Raw genomic sequence first — 15,808 nt, 5'->3', positions numbered from 1 at the left:
GATGCAATGATGTATGTCCAATCCTCACAGGTAAAACATCATTCATAAAAGAGAAAAAGAAAGCTCCATAGTGTAATATAGTAAGGCATTTATTTAAAGTAAAAGAAGTTCCTCCAGGAGGGTACTCACAGTATGCAGGTGCTACAGTGCACCAAACTATACAGGTGTATTTCGTTTAGCAGCGGCTCGTATGGCGTGCGGTGTGGTGTATATTCCTCTCCTTCCCTGCTGACAGCTCCGTCCTACCCCTCCCCAACGCGTATTCAGCACAGGGATCACGTGCCTATCACGTGGATATCCCCCAGAGGAAGGCACGTGATCCCTGTGCCGAATAACTTCAATAAACAGGGATCCGACTTTGATCCCCGACAATACCAGGCACTGTCTGGTATGTCTCTTTAGGGGGAACTCCAAGCACAATGTAAAAAAAAAAAAAAAAAAAAAACAGCATGGGTCCCCCCCCCCAAATCCATACCAGACCCTTATCTGAGCACACAGCCCGGCAGGTCAGGAAAGGGGGTGGGGACGAGCCCCCTTCCTAATACGTACCAGTCCGCATGCCCTCCACATAGGGGAGGGGGGTAGGTGCTTTGAGGCAGGGGGACCACCCCATCCCAAAGAACCTTGTCCCCATGTTTATGAGAACAAGGGCCTCTTCCCGACAACCCTGGCCGCTGGTTGTCGGGGTCTGCGGGTGGGGGGCTTATCGGAATCTGGAAGCCCCCTTTAACAAGGGAGCCGCCAAATCCCGCCCCCCCCCCACCCTATGTGAATGAGTATCTGGTACATTGTACCCCTACCCATTCACCTGAAAAAAATGTCAAAAATAAAACACAGAACACATGTTTTTAAAGTCATTTATTAGGCAGCTCTGGGGGCTCTTCCGACTTCTTCTCTGGCTCTTCTGGTGTCTTCTGCCTCCTCCGCTGATGTCTTCTCCCCTCTGGTGGTTCCTCTCCGCTGATGTTTTCTAGTCCTCTCAGGTTCTTCTCCCTCTGTCCGCTGTCTTCTGCCTCTTCTTGGTCTTCTCTGCTATCTTCTTGCTCTTTTGCTGGGTCTTCTCCGCTGTCTTCTCCCTCTGATCTTTTTCCGATGTTGACTCAACTCTCTCTCCTGCTGTAATGCTGGGTGCGCGGTGTGCCACTACTTATATTGGCGACCGGAAGTGACGACGCCTGACTCCTCCCTGACGTGTTGCGTCACTGCTCACGTGACTTCATCAAAGGGTCTTTTTACATGTTTTTGTTTTTTGTGATTTTTTTTTTTTTTTCATCTTTATGATCTTTTCATGCACTTTAGTTAGCGCCACAAATTTTTTATAATCCTATTGTTTTTTCTGTGTGGGAACATTTTTTTTTATGTTTGGCGGCTTCTTTGATCTCTTTATTTATAATTGCTTCAGCTCACTTTGGTTTTGCACATTAGTTCCCTCCTTCTGTTCGTTTATTATAGCAAAAAGTAAAAAAAAAAAAAGTTTTCAAAATTGACGCTCCTTTTTGTTTATAGCGCAAAAAATAAAAACCGCAGAGGTGATCAAATACCACCAAAAGAAAGCTCTATTTGTGGGGAAAAAAAAGGACACAAATTTCAGGTACATTGTCGAACGACCCCGCAATTGTCAGTTAAAGAGACGCAGTGCCAAATTGTAAAAAGTGCTGTGGTCAGGAAGGGGGTAAAATCTTCCGGGGCTGAAGTGGTTAAGCTTGGAATGTACTTGCTAGTTCTTTGTAGAAGGTTTTTGTTGTGCTATGCATCAGCATTCGGTCAAGGAAACCAAAGGTTTGCAGAAGAAAGAAGATAAATTTGAAGAAGTGTTTCTTCCTCTATAAGCAAGATTCACTGTAGAAAAGGAATTCTGCTGAGTCTGCACTGCTATTTGGTGAAGACTGGACAGACAGGAATGGTCTGACTTGTTTTGTTATCTCCGTTTGGATTTTTGTTGTTGTAAGGTGTTTGTACTGGGCTTAACTGACACTATCTCTAGCCCTTTTTAACTGAACTTTACTATAAACCCCTCAGCTGCTTATTTACCTTAGGACAGCTGCCCCTTTGGTCATAGTCCTTTTCACTCCTGGACATGGTTGTGTATTAAAGTGGTTGTAGAGCCTAACATTGTTGCCCTCAAAGGGCAGGTTGTATCTGAAAGACTAGATGGCCAGAGCACCCCATCCTCGTTTACATGACAGTGAAACTCCCCTTTACCATGTGCTGCCGCCGGGAGGAAGCTGGAGGCGGAGCTACAAAGCAGAAAGTGCAGGGTCTGGAGGAGGACCAGAGAAGGGCTGGAGTCAGCTGCCGGAGCCTGCTAAATGCTGAGACCAGGGGAGTCGATGAGGAGGTGCTATGGCTGCACAGACATGCAGGATCTGGTAGAGGAATTCGCCCCTCCTCTCTGCTGGTGACTGCAGAGACAAGGTGGGGGCAGAGATGAAGGGGGGTGCCGCAGCTGTAGGAGAAGTCCGAGGGCCACATGGAAGCCTCCGGAGATCGGGGGAGACATGATAGCTCAGCGCTGGAGGGTTGTTGGGAAGTCTCTCATAATCTACCAGTATGCGGGGCATGCTAGTATGTTATAAGTTAAACCTGAAGGGTGGCATGTTTTTTGTACTTTCTCAAGGAGACTTTACTACCGTTTTAAAATACCTGTTTTTTTTTTTGTTTTGTTTTGTTTTTTCACCTTGGTAACAAGGTCTCTTTAACCCCTTCAATACCGGGCACTCCCCCCCCCCCCCCCCCATCCTGCCCAGACCAAGTTTCCGCTTTCAGCGCTGTCGCACTTTGAATGACAATTGTGCGGTCATGCAACGCTGCACCCAAACTACATTTTTATCATTCTTTTCCCACAAATAGAGCTTTCTTTTGATGGTATTTATTCACCTCTGTGTTTTTTTTATTTTTTGCTAAACAAACTAAAAAAGACCGAAATGTTTGGAAATAAAAAAAAAAACATTTTTCTTCGTTTCTGTTATAAAATCTCATGAAAGCATACTCATGGTTTAATTAGCACACTTGTTTGACGGTACTTGGTTGTTTAATGCCTGCCATACCAGCTACAATAAGTGCAGTTCTATTAGGCGGTTGGGTAGATATCGCAGCATGTATACAGTGGCGTTGCTGGGGGGTGCGGGCTGCACTGGGTGACACCCGCCAAAGGGTTGACACCTGTGGGCAGTGGCATTGCGCGGTTCGCACACCCCTACACTGATCTGTGTCTCTCTTAGCGGACCAAAGCCGCCTCCTCCCTCCTCTCTGTTTACATGTACACAAGACAGGAGGAGGGAGTCAGAGAAGGGACACACTGCTGTGCCTATCCCGCGCTGTTCTGAGGTCTAAACCGTGTAATGTATCTTAGATGGTCATGTGCTGGGGGCTAGCACTGAGGGGGGTCTATGCTAATGGGGGGGGTCTACACTGAGGGGGTCTATGCTGATGGAAGGGGGGTCTGCACTGAGAGGGGTTTATGCTGATGGAGGGGTGTCTGCACTGAGGGGGTCTATGCTGATGGGGGGGCTGTCTGCAATGAGGGGGTCTATGGTGATGGAGGGGGGTGTCTATTCTGATGGAGGGAGGGTCTATGCTGATTGGGGGGGTTGGCACTGAGGTGGGTCTATGCTAATAGGGGGGGATCTGCACTGAGTGGGGTCTATGCTGATGGAGGGGGGGTCTGCACTGAGGGGGGATCAATGCTGGGCGGGGGGTCTGCACTGCTGGGGGGGTCTATGCTGCTGGGGGGGCTGCACTGAGGGGGGAGGTCTGTACTAAGGGAGGGAGGTCTGTACTGAAGGGGGACTATAGTTGGTGGGGCGGGGTGAAACAAAAAAAAAAAGCTGATCACCGGCGGCTGTGATGGGGACATCAGTCCCGAACAAGGAGATTGCCCAAGCTCATCTGTGCACACCTGTGCCACCTACCAGTGCCCACAGTGCCGCCTACCAGTGCCACATATCAGTTCCCACAATCAGTGCCTCAACAGTGCCACCCATCAGTGCCGCCTTATCTGTCCCTGTCAGTGCCCACCAGTGCTGCCTCATCAGCGCATATTAATGAAGGAGAAAAATTACCTGTTTGCTAAATTTTATAACAAACTATGAAAATTTTTTTTTTTTTCTACAAAACTTTCCATCTTTTTTTTTTTTTTTTTAAGCAAAAAAAAAAAAAAAAACGCCAGCTGTGATCAAATACCACCAAAGCTCTAGTTGTGTGAAAAAAATGATAAAAATTTCATTTGGGTACAGTGTTGTATGACCGCACAATTGTCATTCAAAGTGTGTCAGCACTGAAAATTGGTTTGAGCAGGAGAGGGGTTTAATTTCCCTAGTAAGCAAGTGGTTAAATGAATGAGAATGTTATTGGTAAAGCTGTCCATTATGGTTATGTGGGACACAGAAAATCCATTACTTTCATAAAAATTTGATGATAATATAAGGAACAGAGATTGAATGAGTTGGACAGCTTATCATTAAATGTAAACACTTTGCAATATGTGTGGTGTGATTGTAGAATCCTACATAATGATGGCATTCTATGTCTGTCGAATGTAAAGTGTAATTGGAGGTAGATAGAAAACATCCCCATTTGATGCAGTGGTGTATTTATTGAAAATACTTCAAGTGGATATCAACCCTTCGGGACCATCCTTCATTTTTACTGTGCGTTAAGGCGTGCTGCATTAAGGCGGCCCATCCATTATGAATGGATTGGCAGCACATGAAAAATCAGACGTGACCCAAAAAAAAGGAAAAAACCTTAACACACCATGGCATGAGCATTGTAGTGCTCTGCAGTGCAGGTGCCCCTAGAATCTTACCGTAATGGTTCCCTGGGTGCCATTCAGAATTATAGTGGCAGCACAGCAATTGCGTATTACTGACAAGATATGAACAGGTTCTCAGGCTGGGTTCAAACTTTTGCATTTTTGCTTAATATGTTTTCTCTTAAAACATGTCAAGTCGTAATGCATGTCAACCTTCAAAAGTGGGTTTAGATGTGTGTTGATGTGCATTGCAAGAGAATGACACCATGGATCTCCAGAACGGGTCCAAAGCTTTTATTCAGCGATCGCATTGTTAAAACAGAAGCACAGTCAAGGCTCCAATACGTTGCTTCTGTTTTAATGATGTGATCACTGAATAAAAGCTTTGGATTCTTTTTGGAGATTTGTGGTGTGCTGGTGACATTCTCTTGCTCTGATTACCTTTTGGTTCCAGCTGATCATCGCTGCGGCTCCCCTCAATGCCTACGTCCACGTTGCAAGATATGCTTTTTTGAGCGACGGGCGTTTTGCTTTAGGCGGCAGAACGCTCAGATGTGAACAGGGGCCATTGAAGTGAATGGGATTTGTCTTGTTGGGTGTTTTTAGAGCTGAGGCTTAGAGCAGAAAAACACCTAGGTGTGAACGAAGCCTAAGGTTGTGCATCTGCTAGTTGTTTTGACAAGTACAGCTAATTTTATCCTGCTTTTGCATCATCTGTTTAATAAAAGGCCGTTTGTGTGCTGTTTTGTTTCCTTTCCTTTGAATCTTTTGTAAGTATGACTGTGCAGTATTTTTACACTCTTACACAACCAGAGAAGAGAGGGTGGGTCATTTAATGATAAGCTACACTGTTTCACTTTGACATGAGAGGTGGAGTGCATACCAGACATCTGGCTAACTGATAACCTGTTTGGAAATGATCTTCCATTGCAAAAAAACCCGTAAAGACTAACTTTGGTGTATGTTTATGCATAATATGCAGCCATGTGATAACCACGAGTGGCAGCATTACAGATGTAGCTTTGTAATTTGCACAGCTCAGTGTTTCTACCTAATGTCTCCTAGAGAGAGAAATGTTTGGATCTGGTGATTATAAGCCAAACCCGCATTCACACTATTGTCGCATGTGAACGCACACAAAATCCAACGATTTTGCACGTGTTCATAAAACCTGCAAAAATCATGCGTCGACCTTGCGATGCTATTTGTGTTTAATGGCATGCCAAATGCACCAAGCAAGAATCATGTTAATGCTAACACGAAAAACATCTAAAAAGATGTTTAACCACTTCAATACCGTGCGCTTTTACCCCCTTCCTGCCCATGCCAATTTTCAGCTTTTAGCGCTGTCACGCTTTGAATGTCAATTGCGTGGTCATGCAACACTGCACCCAAATTTCATTTTTATAATTTTTTTCATACAAATAGAGCTTTGTTTTGGTGGTGGTTAATCACCACTGGGGTTTTTATTCCTTGCAAAATAAACAAAAAAAAGACCGTAATTTAAAAAAAAAAAAAAGTTTTCTTTGTTTCTAGTATAAAATTTTGCAAATAAATAAATAATCGTAAATTTGGGCCAAATTGTATTCTACTACATTTCTTTGGTGAAAATAACCCAAATCAGTGTATATTATTTAGTTTGTAGGAAAGTTATAGAGTGTACAGTCTATGGCAGGGTTCTCAAACTGGCGGCCCTCTTGTAGTTCTGCAGGAGCTGGAGGGCCGCCAGTTTGAGACCCCTGGTATTATAGTATCCGGTGGGGGAGGGGGCTTTGGTGAGATATCAGGGGTCTAAGTAGACCCCTGACATCTCCCCTTTGGGACAGAGAAAGGGACTAATGTCAGAGATTCCCCAGTCACTTTCTCTGCAGCCTTAGCTGCACTAAAGATGAATGGACAGGAGACAGGGGCTCCTGTTCATTCATAATCTGAAGCATCATAAACACAGTTTATGATGCTCATTTATGAATGGGCAGGGTCAGTGATCAGTGATTCTCTGCTTTCGGAAAAGGAAGGCGCCAGTAAATGACAGATTTACCAGCTCCTTCCTCCGTTCTTCATCCTGACAGATCTGGGGCAGGGGGGAGAGGAGAAGGACACAGAGGGGTAGTGGAGGAGGACATGGTTGGGGACCTTGGAGCACGGAGGAGGACACAGGGGACAGTCAGAGGTGATTGTGGGGGGCGTTACGAGCACTGATCTCCCTGTATAAATTTAAATAAAGCAGCTGAAATCTGGGGGAGGGAGGAGGAGAAGTGGCTGTCAGCTGCCTTATTGAAATCTATACAGGGAGATCAGCGCTTGTAATGGCCACCGCCGCACAGATCATCCCCTGACTGCCCCGGTATCGGATTAGGCATCAAGTACTCGTGCAAATGTTTGGTATCGGTGCAACCCTAATATTGTACAGTTGTGCTCAAAAGTTTACATACCCTGGCAAAATGTATGATTTCTTGGCCATTTTTCAGAGAATATGAATGATAACAAAATCTTTTCTTTCACTCATGGTTAGTGTTTGGCTGAAGCCATTTATTATCAATCAACTGTGTTTACTCTTTTTAAATCATAATGACAACAGAAACTAGCCAAATGACCCTGATCAAAAGTTTACATACCCCAATTCTTAATACTGTGTATTGCCCCGTTTTAACATCAACGACAGCTTGAATTATTTTGTGGTATTTGTGGATGAGGCTCTTTATCTTCTCAGATGGTAAAGCTGTCCATTCCTCTTGGCAAAAAGCCTCCAGTTCCTGTAAATTCTTGGGCTGTCTTGCATGAACTGCACATTTGAGATCTCTCCAGATTGGCTCAATGATATTGAGGTCAGGAGACGGAGATGGCCACTCCAGAACCTTCACTTTATTCTGCTGTAGCCAATGACAGGTCGACTTGGCCTTGTGTTTTGGATCATTGTCATGTTGGAATGTCCAAGTACATCCCATGCGCAGCTTCCTGGCTGATGAATGCAAATGTTCTCCAGTATTTTTTGATAACATACTGCATTCATCTTGCCATCAATTTTGACCAAATTTCCTGTGCCTGTGTAGCTCACACATCCCCAAAACATCAGCGATCCATCTCCGTGCTTCACAGTAGGAATAGTGTACCATATATCACAGGCCTTGTTGACTCCTCTCCAAATGTAGCATTTATGGTTGTGGCCAAAAAGCTCAATTTTGGTCTCATCACTCCAAATGACTGTGCCAGAAGGTTGGAGGCTTGTCTCTGTGCTGCTTGGCGTATTGCAAGAGGGATACTTTGTGGCATTTGCATAGTAATGGCTTTCTTCTGGCGACTCGACCATGCAGCCCATCTTTCTTCAAGTGCCTCCTTATTGTGCATCTTGAAACAACCACACCACGTGTTTTCAGTCCTGTATTTCACCTGAAGTTATTTGTGGGTTTTTCTTTGCATCCCGAACAATTTTCCTGGCAGTTGTGGCTGAAATTTTATTTGGTCTACCTGACCGTGGTTTGGTTTCAACAGAACCCCTCATTTTCCACTTCTTGATTAGAGTTTGAACACTGCTGATTGGCATTCTCAATTCTTTGGATATCTTTTTATATCCCTTTCCTGTTTTTATACAGTTCAACTACCCTTTCCCACAAACCCTTTGACAATTCTTTTGCTTTCCCCATGGCTCAGAATCCAGAAATGTCAGTGCAGCACTGGATGAAAAATGCAAGGGTCTGTCAGGAGTCCAGAAACGCATTCATCCTTTCATACACACCCACTAATTACAAGCAAACAGATCACAGGTGAGGATGATTACATTTTAATAGCCATTCAAACCCCTTTGTGTCAACTTGCGTGCATGTTATCAGGCCATAATCACCAGGGTATGTAAATTTGGTCAACATTGATGGAAAGATGATTACAGTATGTTATCAAAAAATACTGGAGGAACATTTGCATTCATCAGCCAGGAAGTTGCACATGGGACGTACTTGGAAATTCCAACATGACCGTGATCCAAAACACAAGGCCAAGTCGACCTGTCATTGGCTACAGCAGATTAAAGTGAAGGTTCTGGAGTGGCCATCCCAATCTCCTGACCTCAATATTATTGAGCCGCTCAGGGGAGATCTCAAATGTGCAGTTTATGCAAGACAGCCCAAGAATTTACAGGAACTGGAGGCTTTTTGCCAAGAGGAATGGGCAGCTTTACCATCTGAGAAGATAAAGAGCATCATCCACAAAAGACTTCAAGCTGTCATTGATGTTAAAAGGGGGAAATACGCGGTTTGAAGAACTGGGGTATGTAAACTTTTGATCAGGATCGTTTGGGTAGTTTCTGTTGTCATTATGATTTAAAAAGAGTAAATACAGTTTATTGATAAGTGGCGGCAGCTAAACACTAACCATGAGTGAAAGAAATGTTTTTGTGTTATCATTCATATTCTCTTAAAAATGGCCAAGAAATCATAAATTCTGCCAGGGTATGTAAACTTATGAGCACAACTGTATATTTGAAAATTGATCAGTCCTGATGTACTGACGGCCTATCTCTTTTCTTGAGGCCCTAAAATGCCAGGACAGTACAAATATCCCCCAAATGACCCCTTTTTGGAAAGTAGATAGTCCAAGGTATTTAGTAAGAGGCATGGTGAGTTTTTTTGAAGTTGTAATTTTTGTCACAATTTTTTGGGAAATGAAGGAATTTAAAAAAAAAAAAAAGTCACATTTGTTTTGTTTTTTTCTTTTTTACATACTGTTACCAGTTCACTACAGCATCATCATATAACTGGTGTGGCAGTGATCAGGTACACTGACTAGTAACAGTGTGTTATATAATACTGTTATTATGTTATAGTACTGTTATAAATACCTTTTTTTTTCTTCTTTTTTTTTTTTTCACACTGTGACCAGGGCAATACAGTGTTACCATAGTAACACTGTACTACCCTGGGAAAGTGATCAGGAATATATATAATTTTTTTTTTTTTTCGTATTATGATTGTTTATACCAGTGAATTTTACTTGTATAAGCAACCATTTATCTTGAATTAAACTGATTCATTCAGTGTGTATTGTTGTGATTGGCCACTGCTGATCACATGGTACAGATGGGCTGCGATTGGCCCTGTCTGTACTATGTGATCACTGTGACCAATTAGTTAGCAACACAATTGTACACAATGTATGGCATGAAAGGAAGCCATCCATTGTTTACAATTGTCATGTGATCTGCTGTGATTGGTCACAGCAATCACATGGTATGAGCAGTGGGCTAATAGACACAGCTGGTGACAGATCACACCTTGCGGCACGATCCAGGAGGACATCATATGACGTCCACCTGGCCCGACAAAAGTTCCGCTTGCCCGTCATTTTGTTATAGGCTGGGCAAGAACTGGTTAAAAAAGTTCAGAAAGGTGCATGGGCTTCTATGGCACGCTTGTCATGGTAGTAGGGCAGTCGATTAAAATAATTGTGACACCCAATGTCACGCTACGCCAGTGTTTATGGAGGCTTAAGGAGAATGAAGTTTACATATAATCTATAGCCAAACTATCTTTTAGTTTTGGGTAGAGTAAAGAAGGATTAAAGCCCAATTTTAAGTTTTTCTTTTCCTGTCTGTTCCTGCTGCTAGGTTCAAAAGTCCAGAGCTGTCTCCAGAACAGTGTACGTTTTCTGATGGGGACGCTTGTTTTGGTGACAGTTGTGTACGAGATAAATTCTCTTTACTTTGTAGAAATGTCCTGTCACTTCTGTTCTGCCTTTGGGACAGGGAGTGAAGGGAAATCTCCACAATGATTTTGGCTGATGCTGATGCTAGTGAATAAAGACAGTGTCAAAAAATGGCTGCAGTTCAGCAGCACTGAGATAGATAGATATAGATATGTATATTATAAAAATAGGTAAAACAATTTAGAAAAACCTGAACAGTGGTTAACCCAGTTAAATACAGGGCACTTAAACCGCCTTCCTGCCCAGGCCAATTTTCAGCTTTTGGCGCTGTTACACTTTGAATGACAATTGCGCGGTCATGCAACACTATACCCATATTAAATTTTTATCATTTATTTTTAAACAAATAGAGCTTTCTTTTGGTGGTATTTAATCACCATTGGATTTTTATTTTTTGCTAAACAAATGAAAAAAGACTGAAAATTATGAAAAACAAAAATGTTTTTCTTTGTTTCTGTTATAAAATTTAGCAAATTAGTAATTTTTCTTCACTGATGGTGGCTAATGAGGCTGCACTAATGGGCATTGATAGGCAGCACTGATCAGTGTAAATGTGCTCTATCACACTTGCCAGTTACCGGCTCTCCTTTCTTCATGCTGTGACAGCGCGCAAAGAAAGGACTTCTGTTAACCAAAAAGTCTGTTTACATGTAATCAGCTGTGATTGGACACAGCTGATCAGATAGTAAAGGGCCGTTGTGATTGGCCCTTTACTCCAATCTGTGATACCACTGCATGCCGCTGGGGGCAGGGTGCTGGGAGGCCATATATAGATGGCCTCCCAGAACAATAGTGCCGTGCTGTAGTCATCTTTTGGCTGTAGCACAGTACTGAAGTGGTTGTAAACTGCAGACATGAAATCTGAACAAAGCACATTTTTATAGTGTTTACTTGTCTCTCTCCAAAGCATTAAGTGCCGTTTCACTCTGCTGTCTTGGTCCTCTGCTGTCTGCTGACAAGTTTTTCTGACACCAAGAACTAAAAAGGTGACAGGGGAAGGGACCTCAAGTACACAACTTGTTATTGACAGCCTCAGCTCTTTTCCTGTGTGCTGTGTGAAGGGGGGGGGGGGGGGTGGTTGTCTTCCTTCCTTCCTTCCAATCAGCTCTCAGAGCTCTTGTACAGTGTGTAACTGCAGCTCCCTGCCCCCTGCTTTGTGAGTCTGTGAAAAATCTTTTTCATCTTTGATTTTTACAAGGATTTGCAGGACAATGGCTACAAATAAACAAGTACAACTTATGTTGGAGGATTTGTTTAATTTCGGTGTATCACCTGAGATCAGTCACTTCCCTGCGTGTAGGTAAGGGTTTACAGCCACTTTTTAACTATCTAAATGCCATCCAGTTATGGTTTGAATCTACTTTCAGCTCTTGGAGAAGACTTCTGCATCTCCATATTGAGTAACTTTTTAGGGCATCATTTACCTTCTCTTGGATAGAGGGAAAGAAGTAACTTGGGAGAGAGGCTAATTTGTTGTTGTGCTGTATTACAGGTAAAGCGGTACCAGTGTACATTTGAAGGCTGCCTAAGAACGTACAGTACTGCTGGAAATCTGCGCACACACCAGAAAACACACAGAGGGGAGTACACGTTTGTCTGCAATCAAGAGGGTTGTGGGAAAGCATTTCTTACATCTTATAGCCTCAAAATCCATGTACGTGTGCACACGAAAGAAAAGCCATTTGAATGTGACGTACAGGGTTGTGAAAAGGCTTTTAACACCCTTTACAGGTAAGGACCCATAATCCAAACTTTTATTTTTCTATACGGTTTCTTCCTTTGCAGGACATACCTGGCCAGTTGTGCACACTGGTTGTTCTACACACATCCAAAAAAACTTCATCAAAATACACAGGACGTGTGTAGTTCATCCTGTCCCTCTGCACCTCTGCCCCCTTGCACTTGCTGGAAAATGCCAACTGTGGAAATAAAAGTTGCTGTGTAGATACAGAAGCTGTAATAGCTGCTGCTGTCAAAAAAAAAAAAAACAGATCGGATGATGATCTGTTTATAAAGATTGTTCAGATTCAAGATAGTCGCACAACATAATCACACTGTAAATCTCATTAAAGTTTCATTGTAGTAATGTGAACCAAGCCAAAAGCGATATTAAACCCAAAAACAAACATTTATTATGTTGCAGCTTACCAACTCTTAGATGCAATGGCTGCATTCGTTTTCTTTTTTTAGGCTTTTCTTCTTCTGTTTTCAGCTGGTGATCTGACCAGTAAGTTTGTTGCTTTTCATAAGAACAAGCTTTCTTGCGTGTATCGGTTAAAGGGATGATAAAAACCATTAAACCCTGCCAGGGGTTCTTACAATGATTAGTTTTATTTATGTAAAGCCTTCATCCCAAAATGAAAAAATCTGTTACTGTAACTGCTTATAAAGTGTTAGCTGGAGTTTGGCTTCAATTTGTCAGTGTATCTAAATCTGCTAGTACATCTAACACCTTCCTCTCCCTACCCTGACAATGGTGCTATCTACTGTGCCCCCTGTGCTCACTCATCCTGAGTTGTGCACTTTAATACAGGAGGTGTATTACTGGCCAGATCAACAGGTGAAAACGAAAGGGGAAAAAAAACAAAAACGAATGCAGTCACCACATCTAACGTATAGTGAGCTGCAATATATTACATTTTTGGTTTTGGGTTTAATACCGCTTTAAGAAAATGTAATACATATATCCTTTTTTTTTTCTTCTACTTTTTAAACAGTTTCTTTCCTGCATTAGTTGCATGAAAACAGCTGGCACAGCAATAGTTATGTCTAGGCACATACGGTGTATCCGGAAAGTATTCACAGTGCTTCACTTTTTCCACATTTTGTTATGTTACAGCTTCATTCCAAAATGGATTCAGTTTATTATTTCTTTCTCGTACATCATGGGACACAGAGCCTCAGTAATTACTGATGGGTTATATAGGGTATGACTAGGTGATTGGACACTGGCACACCCTAGACGGGAAGTTCAACCCCCTATATAATCCCTCCCCTTACTGGGAGTACCTCAGTTTTTCCGCCAGTGTCTTAGGTGTTGGTCACGGGTAAAGATGTGCTGTGCTGAGCTCCGCTGGAATATCCTCACTGGGGCAAGCCATGCAACCGGATCCATTCAAGGTGTATTTTCCAGGCTGAATTGGATGGCACCCGGGCCTCATATCCGAAGAAACGAGGTTTTACCTGTAACGCTTCTCTTTTTAGAGAGCTGGACCCCGGGATCCAGTATTTGTTTTTTTTAGCCATATTTCTGGCGGAGTGCTTTACAGGCCCAGAACTGCAGATCCCCATATTCAAGGGGGCCCCAGTCTCTGAAGGTTTTTCTCTAAACGGAGCCCACCGTGAGAGGTGAAGATTGGGTCTGTTATACAGATCCCTGCAGCTGGATAAGGTAAGGGAGACTCCTCAAGAATGTTTTAATTCTAGTAGGTTTCTCCTTTAAGTAAATGTATGCTATGCCTATAGTCGCTACCGGGGGCTGTCAAGAGCACATACCTTTCATGCCTGTTCCGTCTGTCTCAGTGTCCACGCTGTACGTTCCTCCAGCCATGCTCCAGGTAGGATGTGGGTGGGGGGGGTTCTCTCCTTCAGGGATTCTCCCCCCATGGCTTAGGGGGCCGGAATGAGCTTTAGCAGGGACCGGTAGTATACCGCACCACCTGCCGCCACCGCCATTTAGGCAGCTACCCATCCACCGACCCATCTCTGCCCCAGCCTCCCCTCCATGCTTGTTCCGAGGATAGGAGCCTCGGCTAGCGCGGGAAAGCGCACGTTTTTGAAAAAGCGAGGGGGTGGGGTGGAAGGGGTGGTCGGAGGAGGGGGGGCGTAACGCTAACGCGACGTCAGGCGTGGTTGGACGCCCACATCACTGGCTATAAAGTGCACTCTCTTTCAGGTGCACACAGCTTATGGAGGGACACAGAGCTGAAGGGCGCATGTGAGTGTGGGACACAGGCATTCCCAGGCAGCATTTACTTAAGCACCAGACTGGGTATTGATAGCAGCGGCAGTTGCTGAACTACATTGCCCAGCAGTCAGTGCATTTTTGTGGTACCTCTACCTTTGTTGCTTAGCACTATGGGCAGAAGAGGTACAAATACCCCGAAAAATAGGGGCTCAAAGGGATCCCCCTCAGGATCTAAGGACCCCCCCCTCTGCAGCACCTTCCCCTCCTGAAGGACCTGGGGAAGCTGGCCAGGGTGAGCCGTCAGGGGCCGCAACTTCAGCCCCTGTATACATTACGCAGGAGGTTTTTTTTCCTCAACCATAAATGGTTTAGAGGAAAGATTAGTGGCCTTAATCGCATCTTCACTCAGTGAAAGAAAACGCACTGGGTCCCCCGCTGTCACCCAGGACCCTCAGAGGAACTCTGGGGGAAAAAGGAGAGGAATCCCTTTCAGAAGACCGGGATGAGACTGATGAGTCCTCTTCTGAGGAATCAAGTGGAGAGGGGCCCTCTTCAGCTTCTCAGGATGAGAAGGTGTTGGTGCAAATTCTTGCTGGATTGGTCCGCTCCACATTCAAGTTACCCGTATCTGAGTCAGTTAAAGAACCCTGCTCTTGTTTGGGTTCACTGAAGCCTCCTCAAACTACACATGCCTTTCCTATTCATGGTTTACTGGAAAAGCTTATTTATTCTGAGTGGGATCAACCAGATAAACATTTTTTCCCTCCTAAAAAGTTTTCAACACTTTATCCTATGGAGGAAAAATTTACTAAGATGTGGGGTATACTGGCGATTGACACCGCCATATCCTCCGTAAATAAAAGTCTGACTTGTCCTGTTGACAACGCTTAGATGCTTAGGGATCCAACTGATAAAAAAACGTTTTCTCCTTGGCAGGTTCAGTGGCTCAACCTGCAGTGTCAGCAATTGGAGTTTGTCAGTACTTGAGAGACCATGTTAAACAGGTGCTCAAAGTTTTACCTGAACAGCAGGCTCGGGGGTTGTCCAACCTACCAGCGGCTTTATGTTTTGCTGTTGATGCAATCAGAGATTCTATCCTCCAGACCTCTCGTCTTATGCTTGGGTTGGTACATATGCGTAGAATCTTATGGTTGAAAAATTGGTCAGCCGAATCACCATGTAAGAAGCTCCTGGCAGGGTTTCCCTTTTGTGGTGCAAGACTGTTCGGGGAGGATTTGGACAATTATATCCAAAGGATCTCTAGTGGGAATAGCACCCTTTTGCCAGTAAAGAAAAGGGGTAAACGTCCTTCCTTTTAAACAGGCTCTTTCTCCAGTGCCAGGGGCATCAGCCTCCAGGCAGTCACGACGACCTCCTCCGTTAGGCTCAAAAGTTAAATCTCAGAGTCAACCCCAGGGACAGAAGAAGTGCTGGGGGAGGAAGTCTACAAAAAC

General features: G+C 43.9%; 1 protein-coding gene across 1 annotated transcript in view; it reads left to right on the top strand.

Moving 5' to 3' along the window:
- MTF1 (metal regulatory transcription factor 1) overlaps positions 1-15,808 on the top strand; it is a 68,945-nt gene that overhangs the window by 5,644 nt on the left and 47,493 nt on the right. Inside the window, exon 2 of the mRNA XM_073615508.1 lies at positions 11,940-12,178. Coding sequence (XP_073471609.1) covers positions 11,940-12,178 — 239 coding nt within the window. The remainder of the gene's footprint in view (positions 1-11,939; positions 12,179-15,808) is intronic.

Source organism: Aquarana catesbeiana, linkage group LG02 (assembly GCF_042186555.1).
Source record: "Aquarana catesbeiana isolate 2022-GZ linkage group LG02, ASM4218655v1, whole genome shotgun sequence".
Taxonomy (NCBI): Eukaryota; Metazoa; Chordata; class Amphibia; order Anura; family Ranidae; genus Aquarana; species Aquarana catesbeiana.
This window is presented reverse-complemented; position numbering and strand designations above follow the sequence as displayed.